At 40.2% G+C, this 21,271-nt stretch overlaps 1 protein-coding gene across 2 annotated transcripts in view; it reads right to left on the bottom strand.

Moving 5' to 3' along the window:
- Positions 1-3,766: 3,766 nt before the first annotated feature.
- Positions 3,767-21,271, bottom strand: part of LOC139445635 (D-aspartate oxidase-like) — a 33,679-nt gene continuing 16,174 nt past the window's right edge. For both annotated transcript variants that reach the window (XM_071226817.1, XM_071226826.1), the window contains exons 4-11: positions 19,289-19,368; positions 17,214-17,279; positions 13,943-13,997; positions 9,809-9,910; positions 9,009-9,082; positions 6,433-6,550; positions 5,888-5,986; positions 3,767-5,136 (exon numbers count right to left, since the gene is read on the bottom strand). In XM_071226817.1, the coding sequence (XP_071082918.1) occupies positions 5,020-5,136; positions 5,888-5,986; positions 6,433-6,550; positions 9,009-9,082; positions 9,809-9,910; positions 13,943-13,997; positions 17,214-17,279; positions 19,289-19,368 (711 nt within the window). In that variant the 3' untranslated portion in view covers positions 3,767-5,019. The remainder of the gene's footprint in view (positions 5,137-5,887; positions 5,987-6,432; positions 6,551-9,008; positions 9,083-9,808; positions 9,911-13,942; positions 13,998-17,213; positions 17,280-19,288; positions 19,369-21,271) is intronic.

The raw sequence follows: 21,271 nt of genomic DNA, 5'->3' as shown, positions 1-21,271 counted from the left end.
TTCTGCTTCCAACCATCAGTGCTGCAATATTACTAATTCTGAAATTGTCCACGCTGTTAATGTGGCAGTTTGGTATCAATTCCATTGACATTGTTAATTGAGTTGGTACACAACCCTATCTTCAGTGTAGGTCTCCTGTTACAAGGTATGGGTTTTTGTCAATGAAATTGTGATGACAAACCATTGATTGTGTTGTTATTTTCAGTCACATAGCATTTACACCACTTTGTATGGAGCGCGGTTTCTATTTCCTCTGGGATATACTTTTTCTCTATAATTTGGCAAAGTAGTTTTACTTCGTGCCCTGGGACCCAGCTTGTTCTATCTCCACTTTTGGTCACAATTGAGTTAAGGTTTTGAATCACTCAGGAGACTTTGTTCTATGTCCTGATGAAGTTTCAAGTCATTATTGTGAAGAGAAATTAGATTTAATCTTAACAGCGTTGTGTTATCTCCAAATCTAAAACTAAATCTAAGTTCCAGGTTGTTCCAATTGCGTATCCGATGAAAATAATTCCTTTTATCACGTGATCGGGAGATAGAACATTTTCAAATTGAAAAGATGGATAATAAGTGATGCAAAATGTCAGTATATTTTGATAGTTTGCAACGATATTACTCTTCATTTACTATCACTGAAAATGTACAATTGTAAAATAGTCAAATGAGGAAAGTGTTCAGCTATTTCTTGTTGGAATTGAGCATTTCTATCTGAATACAGACACTTTCAAGTTCGTTTTGGAGATAGAAGAGTATGGTTGTGAAACACCACTATAATTTTCTTTTGGAGATATGGTACTTAGAACAGTGCTAGAAGCACAAACTAATACATCAGTATTTTTTCAGTGTGCACAGTCTTCCTTCATAATAATTGTTCGTATTCTGTCCTTCGTATCAGTACGTAACTTCCTCCAAATGTGACCAAAACGTGCAGGTATTTTATAATATCATCCAATCTGTTCTTAATTTGTGACACAAATTCCTTGATCGGTCTGATGAACACTTTTTCAGCGGTTAAATTCAGTCTTACAAAGATCGAGATTGGAAAACTGTCTCTTGTTAATTAATTACTATTTTGAAATCATCAAGTTTTGTAGTAAGCTTCTTCATTTCAATGTGACTTTCACCAGTATTTCTCGAGATCAACTAAAAGACACTGGTGTTTTGTTGTTGTTTTTTATCTTGTTCCGGGGTAGCTTATCCATCCCTTTCATTCCCTGACTTGTCACTTGGGGATTCAGTATCAAGTGCAGATTCTGTTAACACATTTCTCATACATCTGTTTGCTCCTTCAATATTCAGTATTAGGATATACCATGACTGTCAGCAACATCGTTGAGGATGTGTCTTAATGTCATTGACATACGACACTACTGTGGATTGCTAGGGTGTTTTTAAGCGACACCAGTTATTCCAAATTTAAAAAAAGATTGGATTGTCAAACAACCAACCGTCCGGAGCATCTGAGAATCAATCTTCTGCATGTAAATTATCATACTCCCTCCTCATCAACAGACCTTGGTACAGATGATGTACAGTTTACAGATGACCTGTACAGTTTGACATATAAAACTTCCTTCACTGAGCCCTTCTCCATCCGTCCACAATGTGTCCGTTAGTGGTAACTGGTTCCTGGAATGGTGCTAAGATATTGACATTTAGTTGTAACTGGTTGCTGGAATGGTGCTAAGATATTGACATTTAGTTGTAACTGGTTCCTGGAATGGTGCTAAGATATTGACATTTAGTTGTAACTGGTTCCTGGAATGGTGCTAAGATATTGACATTTAGTTGTAACTGGTTGCTGGAATGGTGCTAAGATATTGACATTTAGTTGTAACTGGTTCCTGGAATGGTGCTAAGATATTGACATTTAGTTGTAACTGGTTGCTGGAATGGTGCTAAGATATTGACATTAAGTTCTAACTGGTTCCTGGAATGGTGCTAAGATATTGACATTTAGTTGTAACTGGTTCCTGGAATGGTGCTAAGATATTGACATTAAGTTGTAACTGGTTGCTGGAATGGTGCTAAGATATTGACATTTAGTTGTAACTGGTTGCTGGAATGGTGCTAAGATATTGACATTTAGTTGTAACTGGTTGCTGGAATGGTGCTAAGATATTGACATTCAGTTATAACTGGTTCCTAGAATGGTGCTAAGATATTGACATTAAGTTGTAACTGGTTGCTGGAATGGTGCTAAGATATTGACATTAAGTTGTAACTGGTTCCTGGAATGGTGCTAAGTATTGACATTTAGTTGCAACTGGTTCCTGGAATGGTGCTAAGATATTGACATTTAGTTGTAACTGGTTTCTGGAATGGTGCTAAGTATTGACATTTAGTTGCAACTGGTTCCTGGAATGGTGCTAAGATATTGACATTTAATTGTAACTGGTTCCTGGAATGGTGCTATGCTAAAGACATTTAGCTATAGTCAGTCCAGGGAATGGTGCTGAGAAAATGAAATTTAGTTTTAACTGGTTCCTGGAATGGTGCTAAGAGAATGACATTTAGTTGTAACTGGTTCCTGGAATGGTGGTAAGATAATGACATTTAGTTGAAGCCGGTTCCTTGAATGGTGCTAAGATAATGAAATTTAGCTATAGTCGGTCCTGGGAATGGTGCTAAGATTAGGACATTTAGCTATAGTCTGTCCCAGTGGTAAGATAATGACATTTAGCTATAGTCGGTCCCGGTGCTAAGATAATGACATTAAGTTGTAGTCGGTCCCGGGAATGGGGCTCTGTTAATGACATTCATTTGATACTGTTTGCTGGAATGGTGCTAAGATAATAAGCAGTATAACATTATACTATAATCCTTTTGATCTGAAATCACAGGACAATCCACAAAGCTTATTTTGCTCAGCACTAAATGAAGTTGTTGATGTTTATTTTGCTCAAATATTTATCAATAAAGATACATTTGAAAATAGAAAAGCAATATTTCTCCTTTCTTGCAAGTTTTGCGACATACAGACAACAAATATATATCTAAAGTATGGTTCCAAACTTGAAATGGTGTTTGGGACAATCTGGAACTCAAGATTTCTGTAAATATTTTAGATAATTGTTCTATCTCCTAACAGAAAAATATATTTTGTTGAATCTGTATGAACTTTTCGAAACGTTAGCATGTACTTGTGACTTGAGAATACATCTATACATCTTCGTACAACATACAGTGAAGATGGAATAACATCTATTTAAAATACAAGCATTACAAACGTCAAAGTTATATTTTTGGAGTTGGAATAACCTGGTTTTCAGGACTTGTTAAAATGCACGTTGAAAATAGTTTGTGAACTCCCGGCTCAGAATCAACTGCAACAACAATAGTGTAACGTTATCATAATGGTTAAATAACTTGTAATAACAACATATTTATTTGTTTGTTGTTTAACGTGGTACTCAGCAATGTTCTAGCTATGTGACGGCAGTCTGTAAATAATCGAGTCTGGACCAGACAATCCAGTCTGAGCATCGATCCACGCAACTGGGATACGATGACGAGCCTGATCACCCGATCCCGTTAGTCGCCTCTTACGACAGGCACAGTCGCCTTTTACGTCAAGCATGGGTTGCCGAAGACAATACAAACATATCGATCACGGAGGAGAGTGAATTCCAAGCACCGTACCAGCAATGTTGGAGATATATAATCCGGCAAATATTACACGAAGGTATTGTAATATATATATGAAACGTTTATTGCATAAACAATTATGATATCAATATCCTCCAAATCCTCGAGGATTAAGTATACCTTGATATATAATCCAATGCCAGTTAACACCGGTGTCCGTTAACTTAAATACATAAAATATCCTTCAACAGATATGTGATATATAACATGGATATGACGTAGATGAAACAAAGAGTAAATACAACATGACATAGAGAACGTCAGGGTGCGCGCTGGTGGGTCATGTATGCCTTGAACCGAGTCCTTATCAAGGTATGATTATGAAAAATAATTGCAAAAAGGCGGACAATTTCAAGATGATTGTCAGGTGTCATGGAAAGAAATATTGTTTTTCAGTGGTCATGGCAGAGACTACACGGTATTACAAAATCCCATGGTCAGGCAAAATATATTAATTAAAAAATATTTTTTTACGGATTTTCACTACAAAACAGCTTCATGTTTTGTTTTGTTTTATTGGCCTCCGTATATATGATCGTTTATCGAAAAAAAAATTGTCTCCGAAAATTATTGAAAATAACAATTATGCATCATACATGTTTGAAATGTATTTTGTAGTTTGGCTCATCGTCTTAATTAAAGCAAACACATTATTAAAAAACAACCTGGCCTGAATACAGAATCGCTGGCCTACCCCCGCCCCTAGAATATCAAATATCGGCACCTAATTCATGAAAAAACAGATATTATTGTGCATTAGGAAAGGGTTTTGTCGCTTGTATTGAATACAAATATTATATCTTGAAATATGAAAGATAAAAGTTTGGTTTTCACTTGAAGTCAATGCAAGTAGTTTTGTTGAAATTATCAGTTCATTTATCCAGTTCATTCACAGTTATCAGTATATGGTATATCTCAGAACATTCCTAATAGGATTACTTGAAGAACAAATATGTATACCGAGCTGCACCCAATGTTTCACATTTGCAAAATGTATGGATAATATTTAATTTTGAAATGATAGGTATTCCTTAAATGCCAAAAATGTATACTACTGCCCAACATTCACACAGAAACACAGACACAACAGTTGCAAAAACAGCGACAAAACAAATGCGATGTACTGGTGCGTTTGAAACAGTCCACAAACGCACGCAAGAAGTCTTATTATTAATTAATTCTAAGCCTTACAATTCAATCACTGAGCGCATAGAGACAATGTTTCAGTGCAAGAAGCTTCGACGGATATACTCAATGCAAATCAATACTTGTCAAAGATACGTATGCTGATGGTCAAAAAAACATGAATTAAACAAGAACATGATTATGTTGGCAAGTTGTTGACGATATACTGGATTGATTGTTCGTTCAGAGTTTACACTGACGGCGGGATTGTGCCCATCTTCTCACGATCTCCGTGGCCTCCAGGGCGGTGCCCCAGCTGAGCGTGATTCCCTGGGCACCATGGCCGTAGTTATGTACCACCTGCAATCGTATGATATATAACAGTTGTCTTGCCCGGAATCGGAAATCAGTGGACGAATGAATCTTTTCTCAATGGAACGTTTCAAGGGGTTAATCCCTCCATACGGCATCATAGTAGTTAATCCCTCCATACGGCATTATAGTAGTTAATCCCTCCATAAGTCATTATTGTAGTTAATCCCGACCGATGAGGTTAGGTGAGGTGAAATTCGGTTTAACGTCGCGTCCAAGAGTATTGCACTTATATAGCGACGTGCATGTACGTGTGTGTATGTGTGGCTGCTTGTACTAGTCCGGACTGATGCCGGTTTATAGTGCTAGCTCACTGAGAAGCCATGCCGCAGTTTAACATGAATACCCCACTCAGACACAGTATACTGACTCCGAGCCGACCAGTCCTTGTTTTAGCCTCTTAATGCCGAGCGCCAGACAGGGTAACAACACGGACTATCTTTTAACGTCTTTTTGTAAGACGCGGCCGGGGTTCGAGCCCCGAAACTTCCGCTCTCCGGACGGACGCTCTACCACTAGACCACGGAGGCGGTGCCCAAATTATGGTAACACCATGTGGCAATGTGGAAGTGGTTAATATAAGGACGGACATAATTTTAATCTTAGTGATGTAGACGCGGAACTTAAATCTTCAATCTTCCATGCAACTGGTCCTCATCTGGTTTCGGAGGTTATATATCAGAAAAGAAAATGTTTGCGACCTGATCGGATGGACAAGCGAGGAAGGTGAGCTACGTACCATTATGTCTGCACCATTTCCATGGAGTACTTCCTGTTCAATCCGTATCGGAGTCCGTGTGGGACGAAGACCAACCCAGTGCTCCACGACAGTTGCACCCTGAAACAAAAACCTCTTACATAATTATACAAAGATTAACCTGTTGCGAACTAGAAAACAAATACGAAAATATGCATTTGATGAAATGTTTGAAAAAACATTGTCGTTAACAATGGAAGAAGAATTAGTAATATAGCAGCACTGATTGTTGGATGCAGAACAAAGTTACTACCAGTAGTATCAGCACAAACAGGGACAGTAACAGTAGCTTCAGTAATGAATAGACAATCCGTATACAAATGTGGTCTTAGTAAAATACAAGTCTGGTACTTAAATGGTAGGAGTCGCATCCGGGATTGGAATCAATACTCCGAGAGTAAGGCACTTAATCGCCAGCACATACAGTTGACCTCACCCACTCAGCCACTGAGGCTTCCACACAAACGGATTTAGAATGTGTCAATAGTAGCAACAGAGTTGCCTCCCTTCAATGTCTAATCGCTTACCTGCAAGGCAGGTACGAGATGTTTTGTTCGCCTAATGATGTCTTCGGCAAGATGGAGATCTGGTTCTAGACTCGTGTTTCCAACTTGTCTGCTCCCACCAAGGTTAACGATATTAGAGCTGCAATCATATTTTAGGGGGTGTCCTACAGGAAGTAAATAAAGAGTTATCTCTCTTTTACCAGAGGAGGATGACTCGCCACATTCACAACACGCAACAGCAAAAGAATAACACCCAAGGCCTGTATCATACATTTCGCCGACACTTATTCCGTTTTCTTAGCATGTTTTCATGGCCCCGGAAGTACATGTAACATGTTTTCATGGCCCCCAAAGTACATGTAACATGTTTTCATGGCCCCGGAAGTACATGTTACATGTTTTCATGGCCCCCAAAGTACATGTAACATGTTTTCATTGCCCCCAAAGTACATGTAACATGTTTTCATTGCCCCCAAAGTACATGTAACATGTTTTCATGGCCCCCAAAGTACATGTAACATGTTTTCATGGCCCCGGAAGTACATGTTACATGTTTTCATGGCCCCCAAAGTACATGTAACATGTTTTCATTGCCCCCAAAGTACATGTAACATGTTTTCATTGCCCCCAAAGTACATGTAACATGTTTTCATGGCCCCAAAGTACATGTAACATGTTTCATGGCCCCCAAAGTACATGTAACATGTTTCATGGCCCCCAAAGTACATGTAACATGTTTCATTGCCCCCAAAGTACATGTAACATGTTTCATGGCCCCAGAAGTACATGTAACATGTTTCATGGCCCCCAAAGTACATGTAACATGTTTTCATGGCCCCGGAAGTACATGTAGCATCTTTTCATGGCCCCCAAAGTACATGTAACATGTTTTCATGGCCCCCAAAGTACATGTAGCATCTTTTCATGGCCCCCAAAGTACATGTAACATGTTTTCATTGCCCCCAAAGTACATGTAACATGTTTTCATTGCCCCCAAAGTACATGTAACATGTTTTCATGGCCCCAAAGTACATGTAACATGTTTCATGGCCCCCAAAGTACATGTAACATGTTTCATTGCCCCCAAAGTACATGTAACATGTTTCATTGCCCCCAAAGTACATGTAACATGTTTTCATTGCCCCCAAAGTACATGTAACATGTTTTCATTGCCCCCAAAGTACATGTAACATGTTTTCATGGCCCCAAAGTACATGTAACATGTTTCATGGCCCCCAAAGTACATGTAACATGTTTCATTGCCCCCAAAGTACATGTAACATGTTTCATTGCCCCTAAAGTACATGTAACATGTTTCATGGCCCCGGAAGTACATGTAACATGTTTCATGGCCCCCAAAGTACATGTAACATGTTTTCATTGCCCCCAAAGTACATGTAGCATCTTTTCATGGCCCCCAAAGTACATGTAACATGTTTTCATGGCCCCCAAAGTACATGTAGCATCTTTTCATGGCCCCCAAAGTACATGTAACATGTTTTCATTGCCCCCAAAGTACATGTAACATGTTTCATGGCCCCGGAAGTACATGTAACATGTTTCATGGCCCCCAAAGTACATGTAACATGTTTCATTGCCCCCAAAGTACATGTAACATGTACGTGTCAGTAACGCTGTGGGTAGACATACGTGTCAGTAGCATTCTGTGGGTAGATGTATGTGTCAGTAGCATTCTGTGTGTAGACGTACGTGTCAGTAACAATGTGTGTAGACGTACGTGTCAGTAACAATGTGAGTAGACGTATGTGTCAGTAACACTGTGGGTAGACGTATGTGTCAGTAACACTGTGTGTAGACGTACGTGTCAGTAACAATGTGAGTAGACGTATGTGTCAGTAACACTGTGGGTAGACGTACGTGTCAGTAACACTGTGGGTAGACGTACGTGTCAGTAACACTGTGGGTAGACGTACGTGTCAGTAACACTGTGAGTAGACGTATATGTCAGTAACACTGTGGGTAGACGTACGTGTCAGTAACACTATGGGTAGACGTTCGTGTCAGTAACACTATGGGTAGACGTACGTGTCACTTACACTGTGGGTAGACGCATATGTCAGTAACAAGGGCTAGACGTACGTGTCAGTGAAACTCATGGTGGGTAGACGTACGTGCCAGTAAAACTCATGATGGGTAGGCATACGTGTCAGTAAAACTCATGATGGGTAGGCGTACGTGTCAGTAAAACTCATGATGGGTAGACGTACGTGCCAGTAAAACTCATGATGGGTAGGCGTACGTGTCAGTAAAACTCATGATGGGTAGGCGTACGTGTCAGTAAAACTCATTGTGGGTAGACGTACGTGCCAGTAAAACTCATGATGGGTAGGCGTACGTGTCAGTAAAACTCATGATGGGTAGGCGTACGTGTCAGTAAAACTCATTGTGGGTAGGCGTACGTGTGAGTAAAACTCATGATGGGTAGGCGTACGTGTGAGTAAAACTCATGATGGGTAGGCGTACGTGTGAGTAAAACTCATGATGGGTAGGCGTACGTGTCAGTAAAACTCATGGTGGGTAGACTTACGTGTCAGTAACATATTGTAGGTAGAAGTACGTGTCAGTAGCATACTCACTGTGGGTAGACGTACGTGCTCACTCCATCCCTCGTCTCTGATGTGTAGAACATGTTGACCCAGGGGGCTCGAACCTGGTAAGGGACACGATCAGCTGTAACTGTAGTGCATCGCTCGTGACCCATTTTGAGTTAGTGAGTTAGTGAGTGAGTGTGGTATTTATGCAAGTCACCAATATTGCAGCTACATTACTTCAGCCCTTCATGAATGGACCTGGGATCTGGGCCCACCTGCACAAAGCTATCTTAGCGCTGAGATAATTGTAACTCCCATACTCTAACATAGGCTTACGATAGACTTAGCGCTAAGATCGCTTTGTGCAAGTGGCCCCTGGACCGTACAAGCTGCGCTGAGTGAGTGAGTGAGTATGGTTTTACGCCGCTTTTAGCAATATTCCAGCAATATCACGGCGGGGGACACCATAAATGGGCTTCACACATTGTACCCATGTCGGGACTCGAACCCAGGTCTTCGGCGTGACGAGCCAACGCTTTCACCACTAGGCTATCCGACCGCCCCTAAGCTGGGCTGAAGGTATGGACAACGTCCTGAAAGAATTCAACCGTACAGCTTATTGTGATTTCACAACACAAGCGTTTGTTGAAAGACCACTAGGTCACACGATACAGAAATGTTGTTCATGTACTGACAGATAGCCAAATAAACGAGGACACAAACTGACAACAAATGAAAATAATTCACTGTTTCAAAAATTCTCCTGTTTCAAGAGTATGTCAACTCATTCAGGAGACAGAGGTGAGATATGCATGGGATTATGTCTGAACCACGAGATGTACAACCTTCACCAGTTGGCCCCTGACTGCCCGGATGTTAGTGTCACCAACCAGTTGCCTGGCACCGAGACCACAGCAATTAATCACGACGTCACAGACCCCACACAACTGAAATATACAACAAACCTCGACATACATTGAATGCATTGTAGCACATTGAAGACATGGCGACACATTGAAGACATAGCGACACATTGAAGACATAGCGACACATTGAAGACATAGCGACACATTGAAGACATAGCGACACATTGAAGACATAGCGACACATTGAAGACATAGCGACACATTGAAGACACAGCGACACATTGAAGACATAGCGACACATTGAAGACATAGCGACACATTGAAGACATAGCGACACATTGAAGACATAGCGACACACTGAAGACATAGCGACACACTCAAGACATACCGACACATTGAAGACATACTGACACATTGAAGACATAGCGACACATTTAAGACATAGCGACACATTGAAGACAAAGCGACACATTGAACACATAGCGACACACTCAAGACATAGCGACACATTGAAGACATACTGACACATTGAAGACATAGCGACACATTTAAGACATAGCGACACATTGAAGGCACAGCAACATATTGAACACATATAGGAAAATAGGAATGGTTTCTTGGTTGTCAGGTACCCCAGTTGCCATATACAGCAGTTGTCAGATACCCCAATTGTCAGATACCCCAATTGTCAGATACAGCAGTTGTCTGATATCGCAGCTTTCAGATACCACAGTTGTTAGAAACCGCAGTTCTCAGGTACGCCAGTTGTCAGATATCGCAGTTGTCAGTAACCCCAGTTGTTATTTTAAGCTGTAGATGAACTCACAGTTCGCTTGAAAATATGTTTATTTATCCACTTGCACATGTGTCATGGGCAAAAAAAGTGGAGTGTTGCCAATCTGGAGTGTAAGATAATAACACATGCATTACATGTATGATTTATCCTGTGTATCATGTAACTGTTGTAAGTATTCATGTATTCCTACAGTTACTTACAATATGTACTTTACAGTTAAATCAATGTAGTTGTACGGTTGGTATATCTAACCAAATATGCGACAGTTTATCGTGATGAATGTTTATTAGATGGATGTAATGCCAGTGTTATTTACTTATGTAAACGATATGTTTATTCAAAACATGCAGCGAGAAATTGTAACAATTTGTAAATATTTATTAGAATCTATTTTACATTTGTTTGTGTTGGTTATTGTCACACAGCAACACTTTGATCACACACAGCAACACATTGATCACACAGCAACACTTTGATCACACAGCAACACTTTGATCACACAGCAACACATTGATCACACAGCAACACTTTGATCACACAGCAACACATTGATCACACAGCAACACATTGATCACACAGCAACACTTTGATCACACAGCAACACATTGATCACACAGCAACACTTTGATCACACAGCAACACATTGATCACACAGCAACACATTGATCACACAGCAACACTTTGATCATACAGCAACACTTTGATCACACACAGCAACACACTGATCACACAGCAACACATTGATCACACAGCAACACATTGATCACACAGCAACACATTGATCACACAGCAACACTTTGATCATACAGCAACACTTTGATCACGCAGCAACACATTGATCACACAGCAACACATTGATCACACAGCAACACATTGATCACACAGCAACACTTTGATCACACAGCAACACATTGATCACACAGCAACACTTTGATCACACAGCAACACATTGATCACACAGCAACACATTGATCACACAGCAACACTTTGATCACACAGCAACACATTGATCACACAGCAACATATTGATCACACAGCAACACTTTGATCATACAGCAACACTTTGATCACACAGCAACACATTGATCACACAGCAACACATTGATCACACAGCAACACATTGATCACACAGCAACACATTGATCACACAGCAACACATTGATCACACAGCAGCAACACATTGATCACACAGCAACACATTGATCACACACCAACACATTGATCACACAGCAACACTTTGATCACACAGCAACACATTGATCACACAGCAACACTTTGATCACACAGCAACACATTGATCACACAGCAACACATTGATCACACAGCAACACTTTGATCATACAGCAACACTTTGATCACACAGCAACACATTGAACACACAGCAACACTTTGATCACACAGCAACACATTGGAATATCGGAACAAAGTAGAACACACACACACACACACACACACCTCCTCCCTCTCACACCCACATATACACCCACACACAAACACGAATGTACGCGCGCACACATGCACACACTATAACACACATACACACACGTATACACACATACACACTCATATACACACACATACATACACATATTTTTTACAATTATAAAAATACTGGATTCGCTTCTGGATAGCAGGTCAAGTTATGTGGGTTTGGGTGTAACTGTCGGCTCGTCAAACATTAAGGTCAGTACATCTTATATGCATACCTATTGGAAAAGCGCAAGTAATTCAGTTGTACAGTCCGTACAGGCTGTACAGCCCATCCTATAACGGTGAATTAATTATTCGTATGACTGTATCATATATCACCTGAAACTGGAGGTTTATGTCCTCAGCATACAACTGTCCAAGCTTAACGTACTGGTATTTACGGCGGTACGTGTCAAATGCATCTGTATTTCTGAATCAATTTGCCGCAAATGTGATATTTTCAGAAATCTCATACACATATTACAATGCAATTTATCCTATTTGTGGCATATATTCTCATTTATAGTTGAACGTGACCCACAACGGTCGACCATATGTATGCACAGCGTATCACTCGGTGAATGAAGTCGTTTTACAGTTATAATACCGTGTCAAAGTTAGTGAGGTAGAAATATTACAGTTGTCACATGGTGTGTCAAAGGTAATGGGGTAGAAATATTACAGTTACAACACAGGATGTCAAAGTTGGTGAGGTAGAAATATTACAGTTACAACACAAGATGTCAAAGTTGGTGAGGTAGAAATATTACAGTTACAACACAGAATGTCAAAGTTGGTGAGGTAGAAATATTACAGTTGTAACATGGTCTGTCAAAGTTAGTGAGGTAGAAATATTACAGTTATAACACACGGTGTCAAGGTCAGTGAGGTAGAAATATTACAGTTATAACACAGAGTGTCAAAGTTAGTGGAGTAGAAATATTACAGGTATAACAGGGTGTGTCAAAGTTAGTGAGGTAGAAATATTACAGTTATAACACAGGATGTCAAAGTTAATGTGGTAGAAATATTACAGTTATAACAAAGGGTGGCAAAGTTAGTGGGGTAAAAATATTATAGTTATAACATAGCGTGTCAAAGTTAGGCGGGAAGAATATTACAGTTATAACACAGGGTGTCAAAGTTGGTGAGGTAGAAATATTACAGTTATAACACAAGATGTCAAAGTTATTGGGGTAGAAATATTACAGTTATAACACAAGATGTCAAAGTTAGTGGGGTAGAAATATTACAGTTATAACACACGGTGTCGAAGTTAGTGAGGTAGAAATATTACAGTTATAACACAGGGTGTCAAAGTTAGTGAGGTAGAAATATTACAGTTATAACACACGGTGTCAAAGTTAGTGGGGTAGAAATATTACAGTTGTAACAGGGTGTGTCAAAGTTAGTGAGGTAGAATTATTACAGTTATAACACAGGGTGTCAAAGTTAGTGGGGTAGAAATAGTACAGGTATAACAGGGTGTGTCAAAGTTAGTGAGGTAGAAATATTACAGTTATAACACAGGGTGTCAAAGCTAGTGAGGTAGAAATATTACAGTTATAAATATAACACAGGGTGTCAAAGTTAGTGCGGTAGAAGTATTACAATTATAACACAGGGTGCCAAAGCTAATAAGGTGGTTATATTACAGGTATACGAAGGTAAAGCCGCGGGTAGTGGAGCAAGACCAGGGTCATAATCCGGGGAAATCTTGGACTCCCACGAAAAGCAGATCCTGACAACTGAGGGACATAACGCTAATATATTGATGCATCAATATAGGTTCCTTTGATAAAACAATGCCTTTGTCAAGTTGGAATAATAAGTACAAAGTTTCTTACTTCTTGCAGGGAAGAAAGTTTTCGTCTCTGTATTTTTCCTCCTTTATCAACAATCCTAGAATATAAGACGAAAACAGCATCATGGTGATCTGAATTATTTCAAATTTATGGAATACAGTAAATACCAAATGTAAACAACAACAAAGTTTAAAAGTATTGATGATTATTTAGAGAATAGCCAACGAGTTACGAGGACCTACGTATTATCTCTCAAGGAATATGTAAGGTGAGTTGAGTGAGAGAATGAGTATGGTTTTACGCCGCTTTTAGCAATATTCCAGCGGAGGGGGGGACACCAGAAATGGGCTTCACACATTGTACCCATGTCGGGAATCGAACCCGGGTCTTCGGCGTGACGAGCGAACGCTTTAACCGCTAGGCCACCCTACCGCTCCTAAGTTGAGTTAAAATGGCTTTAGCGTCGCGCCCAAGATTATAACATTTATATAGCAACGTTCATGCAGGTGTGTGCGTGCGTGCGTGCGTGCGTGCGTGCGTGCGTGTGTATGTGTTCTTGGAATAGTCCGGACTAATGCCGATTTTACAGTGCTAGCCCACTGAGATACCATGCCGCAGTTTAAAATAAATACCCAATTCAGACACAGTATAGATTCCGAGCCGACCAGTCCTTGTTTTAGCCCCTTAATGTAATCTTATAACGTCTTTTGGTATGGAACCAAGGACCTTCCGCTCTCCGGGCGAACGCTCTACCATTACACCACCGATCTGGTCCCAGGGATATGTAGGCCGTGAACCTTTGGTGTAAGACTTGCACGCTTCATTTGGAGGGACAGATAGTCCGTCCCTGTGAGTTTCGAGAAGGTTATTGTGTAATTCGCTCACAGACAATTCAAGACAACAAACGATGAAAAACGTATATATTAACTTAAACATATAACGTCAACACCGGAAAATAACCAGTAATCCTCCGAAAAAGATTCCATTTGGCGTAAAATGCAAAATAGCGTGGAAATTATATGAATGGGTCACTAAAAATTAGTTATGACACCAGGCGTTTGCAAAGAGGGTAAGCATATACGACGCCATATCGCTTCAACTGACATCTCAGCATAGAGAATAACAAATTGTATATGTGCATATACTCTTAAAAAAAGCAACGCAATACGGATATTTTTTACCATAAAAGCAAAATTAGCGGACCAAGAGGTGCAAAATAAAGAGGTTTAATGTGTTATTGTGTCAGTGACAAATTGTCTGGATCAAAATGATCACAACAAGGACTTGCAAACCATTAGTCGGGGGACACGTACGATTCGGGAAAACGCACCTAGCGCCTTAATAGCACTATGAACGGTATTAAACTGCAGGGTTTTTTATTGCCTGGCATCTGCGTTAATCGAACAGTGACAGTTCAACAACATGCCAAGGTTAACAGAAATGCAAAGAAACAACGTCATAGGCCGCTTGCAGGCAGGGGAATCCCGATCAGCTGTAGCCAGGGTTTATCAATCTAGCGCCCAGCACCATCCCAAAGCTATGGGATCGATTTCAACAGCATGGGTCAACACGACGAAGAGTAACCACCACCGCCCAAGATCGCTACATCCGAATGCGCCACCTACGTGAAAGAACGACAACAGCCACCTCAACCGCATCCCAAATACCCGGACTGCGTAGAATCCCCGACCAGACCGCACGAAACTGTTTAAGAGCAAAGACCGATTGCATCGGTGTCGTCAACACAGGGTATGGCTTCAACTGAGATGGAGAGATGTCTGGTTCAGCGACGAATTAAGATTTCTCCTCCTCCGTCGAGGGGATGGAAGAGCACGTGCCTACAGTCGTCGGAGAGAACGTTATGCCGGAAACTGCGTACAGGAAGTGGACAGGTTTGGTGGGGGCAGCGTTATGATGTGTGCGGCTATCTCTCATCAAGTTAGGACAGGTTTGATCCATATCCAGGGTTGATCCATATCAAGGCCAGTCTTACGGCTCAATGATACATCAACAAAAATCTCCTACCAATCGTCCTCCCAGTTGCAGCCAACGGCTGGGGTGTATTCCAGCAGGACAACGCTCGACCGCATACAGCACGGATTACAAGAGCATGTCTACACAACAACAAGGTTGTTCTTCTCCTCTGGCCCTCCAGATCCCCGGATTTGAACCCGATAGAGTACCTGTGGGATGAATTGGATAGACGGACCCCGGACGTTGCAACAGTTGGCTTTTGCGTTGCAGGCAGAGTGGGCTACCATCCCCCAGGATGTGATTCGCATACTCGTCTCTTCTATGGGCAGAAGATGTCAGGCCGCTATCGATTTCAACGGGGGACAAATACGCGTTATTGATGATAGCTGACCTTCTTCTTGGACTTTTCCTATGTACCGGTAACTGGTCTCTCCACAACTTTTTGGCTCAATACCTTGTACGGTTCCTCGTATTAATCTATTTTCCTACGTCACACAAATCTGGTTTTGCGTTTCTTTATTTTTTTTAAGAGTATATATTGGATAATTATCACATCATTATGGGTAATTTTAAGATATATTTTTGTGAAACCTAAAGGTGAGTGGTACTGAAGTCTTGATCCCTTCCACACAAAGGATGCAGGCTCACATCTAATTCTTTGTTTAATAAAATATCACAACAAACCATAACCTCCCAGTTTAGACAGGTCGCTTGACTGGCAGTGCCAGAGAAAACAGATTGTGTATTTTACGTGACTCTCCCGCCGTTGCGGACGAGTTTCGTAATACGTTTCGCTGCGAAGCATTCCATTATTATAAATTATTGTATATACCACAAAAGTATTTAAAATTGCCAAACATATAAACGCCTATTTTGTACTTACAATTCTTAAAGAATGAAAATGTCTTTTTCAAAATGTGTCAGCAAAATATTCAATAAGTTACAAACTCACAAATTATAGTTGCCATTCTTATGTCATGAGCGATTCGCTGTGCAGAGTTGCGTCCCTTGGGCACGCCAGAGACATTTGATTGTGGGTTCGAATCCCTGTTCGCCCCGATTATGTTTCTAGGTTTGTCAGCCCCAAACCGGTGCTCGTGGGTTTCACCGAAATAGTAAACGTCTGAGACCTGCATCACTTCGGGCTTTCCTCCCACATTAAGCTGACACGCGGCGATATAACTGGAAAACTGTTTAAAGCGAGGTTAAACCCAACTCACTCACTCACTTTTATTTCATGCAAATGAATAATAATGTTCTACTTTGTTATTTGCTCTTGTACCGCCTGTGGTGGCTTCTTTGGAGAAATAAAGACATGAAGTAAGTTTTCATAATTTACCTTGCGGCAAGCCACTTGAGGTACTTTTTCATTTCTGTGATGACAGTCGTATAAACATAGCCGTAACTGAAACAACAATATTACCATCATTATTCTTTCAAGACTAAATAACATAACTACAATGGTAATGATATTCATTGATGTCTACTTTAAACTGCCAGGTTGTCTTTACAGGGACCTGGAGGGGCGGTCGGGTAACCGAGTGGTAAAAGCGTTCGCTCGTCACGCCGAAGACCCGGGTTCGATTTCCGACATGGGTACAATGTGTGAAGCCCATATCTGGTGTCCCCCGCCATGATATTGCTGGAATATTGCTAAAAGCGGCGTAAAACCATACTCACTCACTCACTACAAGCACCTGGCGCACGGTTCGAATAGTTGTCTACGGCGCCGCAATTCGATCTGCAGAGTTGCGTCCCTTTGGCACGCCAGAAACCTATGATTGTGGGTGCGAGACCCGGGTCACTTCGATTATGTTTCTAGGTTTGTCAGCGCCATACCAATGCTTGTGGGTTTCTCTAAAGTGGTAAACGTCTGAGACCTGTATCTCTTCGGGCTTTACGCCCAAGTTAAGCTGACACGCCGTGATATAACTGGAATTATGTTAAAAGCCGCGTTAAATCCAACTCATTCACTCACCCGCTCTCATTAAAGCATCTATAATAGTTATATGGCGTATAATTATGTGAGTAAATGAATGAATTGGTATATAGCTGCTTTTAACAATATTTCAGTTATATAACGACGTGTCATGTTAATATGGGTGAATTGGTGCTTAATTAAGACGATTATCACTTTAGCAAAACCAACGATCACGCTGAACAATCAAGAGTCATAATCAGGAAGAACTGGAACTCGAACCCAGGACTATGGCATCCTAGAACGCCTAACTCATCGTGGTTCCTGAAACGACTGGGTCAACCGCGACTGTGATGTACTCGTACGTCAACCAGGTGAAACTACAACTCCTCGTGTTAAATCATCTAAAATGTTATCCACAAATATCTGAAAATCGCTTGAATTATGAAGACATAATGGTGGACATGCTAAAAATAGGTACATAATTCCCTGGACACCATAGTTCCTTGTAGTTGCAGGGGGATGTTAAATTAAAAATGCGACAAACCCTAGAAAAATGGGCCTGAGTGAGTGTTAATCATGAAAGACTGAACTAAATCTAAATATGCCAACACAAACATTAAATGTTTTTCTGCATACCACGTACTTGCTGTATCGCAATATCAATTTCAATGTAAATTCAATTTAAAAATGATAAATGAATGAATGAATGAGTAATGGGCAGAGATTACAATTTCAACATGGCGGCCGTCGGGCCATTTATTAAATCAGATTGGAATCCTGTGAACACATCTTAGAAACACCATAGTTCAATATTTCAATTAAAACAAGGTTCAGCTCCACAAGCCTTGTAGTTTCAAAGAAGATGTAGACAATGCATTAACATTAAAATGGATTGGTGAAGGTCACAGGTCGTTTAGAAATTAAAATAAACTGCCGGTCAAAAGAAAGTATACACACAGGAACCTGTCATTCGATGATGTATTTGATACTCGTATCATACTTGTGTTTTGAAGCTGAAGTTTGCCGTGTTCCGGCGACTTTTTCAGCCTACTAACGTTTGGATAACGTTTATAATTTTTAGGATAAAATCAAATTTACGAGTGTATACTTTCTTTTGCCCGACAGTTTATACTACAAACGTGTTGTATGTTATTCCGCATTGTACACACTTGTTGTATATCAAATTGTATAATGATACATGTAGAAATGGCTGCTTAAAGAACTAAAAATATATTTTCAATATGGCCGCCATGGACATGTTTAAAATTGGATTGGATTTCAGTGAACATGAGACACTATAGCTTTAATCATTCTAAGCGGAAAACAATATGATATCTTATTCCACATTCCACAGGGTCGCGTTTCAATTTTAATACAGATACATGCACAATTGTCTGAGTGAATGCCAAAAGTTTCAACAGATGGACATGTTGATAAGCTCTTGTATTAAAACACGGGTTTTTGTACCTGCACATGCAATCAATCTATATTACCGTTGATTGAACTTTAAGCTAGACATTTCCTGCTGGGAGAGTCGTCGAAAGTGCAGCACTATATCCTCCAGAACCCCCTCCTGAAACACGCAACAGGTACTGGAGTGTGACAACGGGGAACTGGACATATGCATCGTGAATGTAAACATGGTCGTGAATGTAAACATGTTCGTTAATGTAAACATGGTCGTGAATGTAAACATGGTCGTGAATGATGTTAACATGGTCGTGATTGTAAACATGGATGTGAATGATGTTAACATGGTCGTGAATGTAAACATGGATGTGAATGTAAACATGGTCGTGAATGTAAACATGGTCGTGAATGTAAACATGGTCGTGAATGAAAACATGGTCGTGAATGTAAACATGGATGTGAATGTAAACATGGTCGTGAATGTAAACATGGTCGTGAATGTAAACATGGATGTGAATGTAAACATGGTCGTGAATGTAAACATGGTCGTGAATGTAAACATGGTCGTGAATGTAAACATGGTCGTTAATGTAAACATGGTCGTGAATGTAAACATGGACGTTAATGTAAACATGGTCGTGAATTTAAACAAGGTCGTGAATGTAAAAAAGGTCGTGAATGTAAACATGGTCGTGAATGTAAACATGGTCGTGAATGTAAACAAGGTCGTGAATGTAAACATGGTCGTGAATGTAAACATGGTCGTTAATGTAAACATGGTCGTGAATGTAAACATGGTCGTGAATGTAAACAAGGTCGTGAATGTTAACATGGTCGTGAATGTAAACATGGTCGTGAATTTAAACATGGTCGTGAATGTAAACATGGTCGTGAATGTAAACATGGTCGTGAATGTAAACATGGTCGTGAATGTAAACAAGGTCGTGAATGTAAACATGTTCGTTAATGAAAACATGGTCGCGAATGTAAACATGGTCGTGAATGATGTTAACATGGTCGTGAATGTAAACATGGATGTGAATGATGTTAACAGGGTCGTGAATGTAAACATGTATGTGAATGTAAACATGGTCGTGAATGTAAACATGGTCGTGAATGTAAACAAGGTCGTGAATGTAAACATGGTTGTTAATGTAAACAGGGTCGTGAATGTAAACATGGATGTGAATGTAAACATGGTCGTGAATGTAAACATGGTCGTGAATGTAAACATGGTCGTGAATGAAAACATGGTCGTGAATGTAAACATGGTCGTGAATGTAAACATGGACGTTAATGTAAACATGGTCGTGAATTTAAACATGGTCGTGAATGTAAAAATGGTCGTGAATGTAAACATGGTCGTGAATGTAAACAAGGTCGTGAATGTAAACATGGTCGTGAATGGTACGGGGAGGAATATGAAATCTCGGAGTCAAGTAGAGAGCTAGGGTTGTCACGAAACAGCCAAGGTGATTTAAGAGAATATATTAGATAAGATTAACGATTAACGAAATGTACAAGGAGGGAACCAGTCCGACCCCCGTAGTTGTAAGTTAGAAAATATATCAAGGACTTAATAGATGGGATTAACCTTAGAGTACGAGGTCAAAACCTCGGATAAGTCACTAAGAAGCTGTTTAACTACATAATGATAAATAGTTTTAAAGCATGAGAACCAGAACGGACTCACGTGCTGGTCAACCTCGTGACATCATATTAATTTATCATTAGAATGACGCAGAAAAGTTTGAAGGATAAAACGAGGTGGAAAATCGTCATGCGGGGACACTTGCGCTCCTAGGTAACTCAGATTGCTGCCAGCACGTTTGTGTGGTATCTGTTTTACTATATTAAAACCGTTTGAATACAACTCATCTCAACTTTGAACCAAGTTGTAGTATTCCTGCTGTGGTGTCTCCTGATTGCGAAGACCAAGAAAAAGGACCCCGGTTACAAGGAATTAAAACTTCAGAAATCACAAACGTGATCACGCCTGTAAATTACGTATACTTAACCTGCTGGGAAAAAGAAAGAAACCCTCTTGAAAATTGGATTCACATGAA

Source organism: Haliotis cracherodii, unplaced genomic scaffold (genome assembly GCF_022045235.1).
Source record: "Haliotis cracherodii isolate W230 unplaced genomic scaffold, xgHalCrac1.p SCAF_10, whole genome shotgun sequence".
NCBI classification, from domain to species: Eukaryota; Metazoa; Mollusca; class Gastropoda; order Lepetellida; family Haliotidae; genus Haliotis; species Haliotis cracherodii.
Note: the sequence above shows the minus strand (reverse complement) of the source record. Positions and strands in the feature narration are given on the sequence as shown.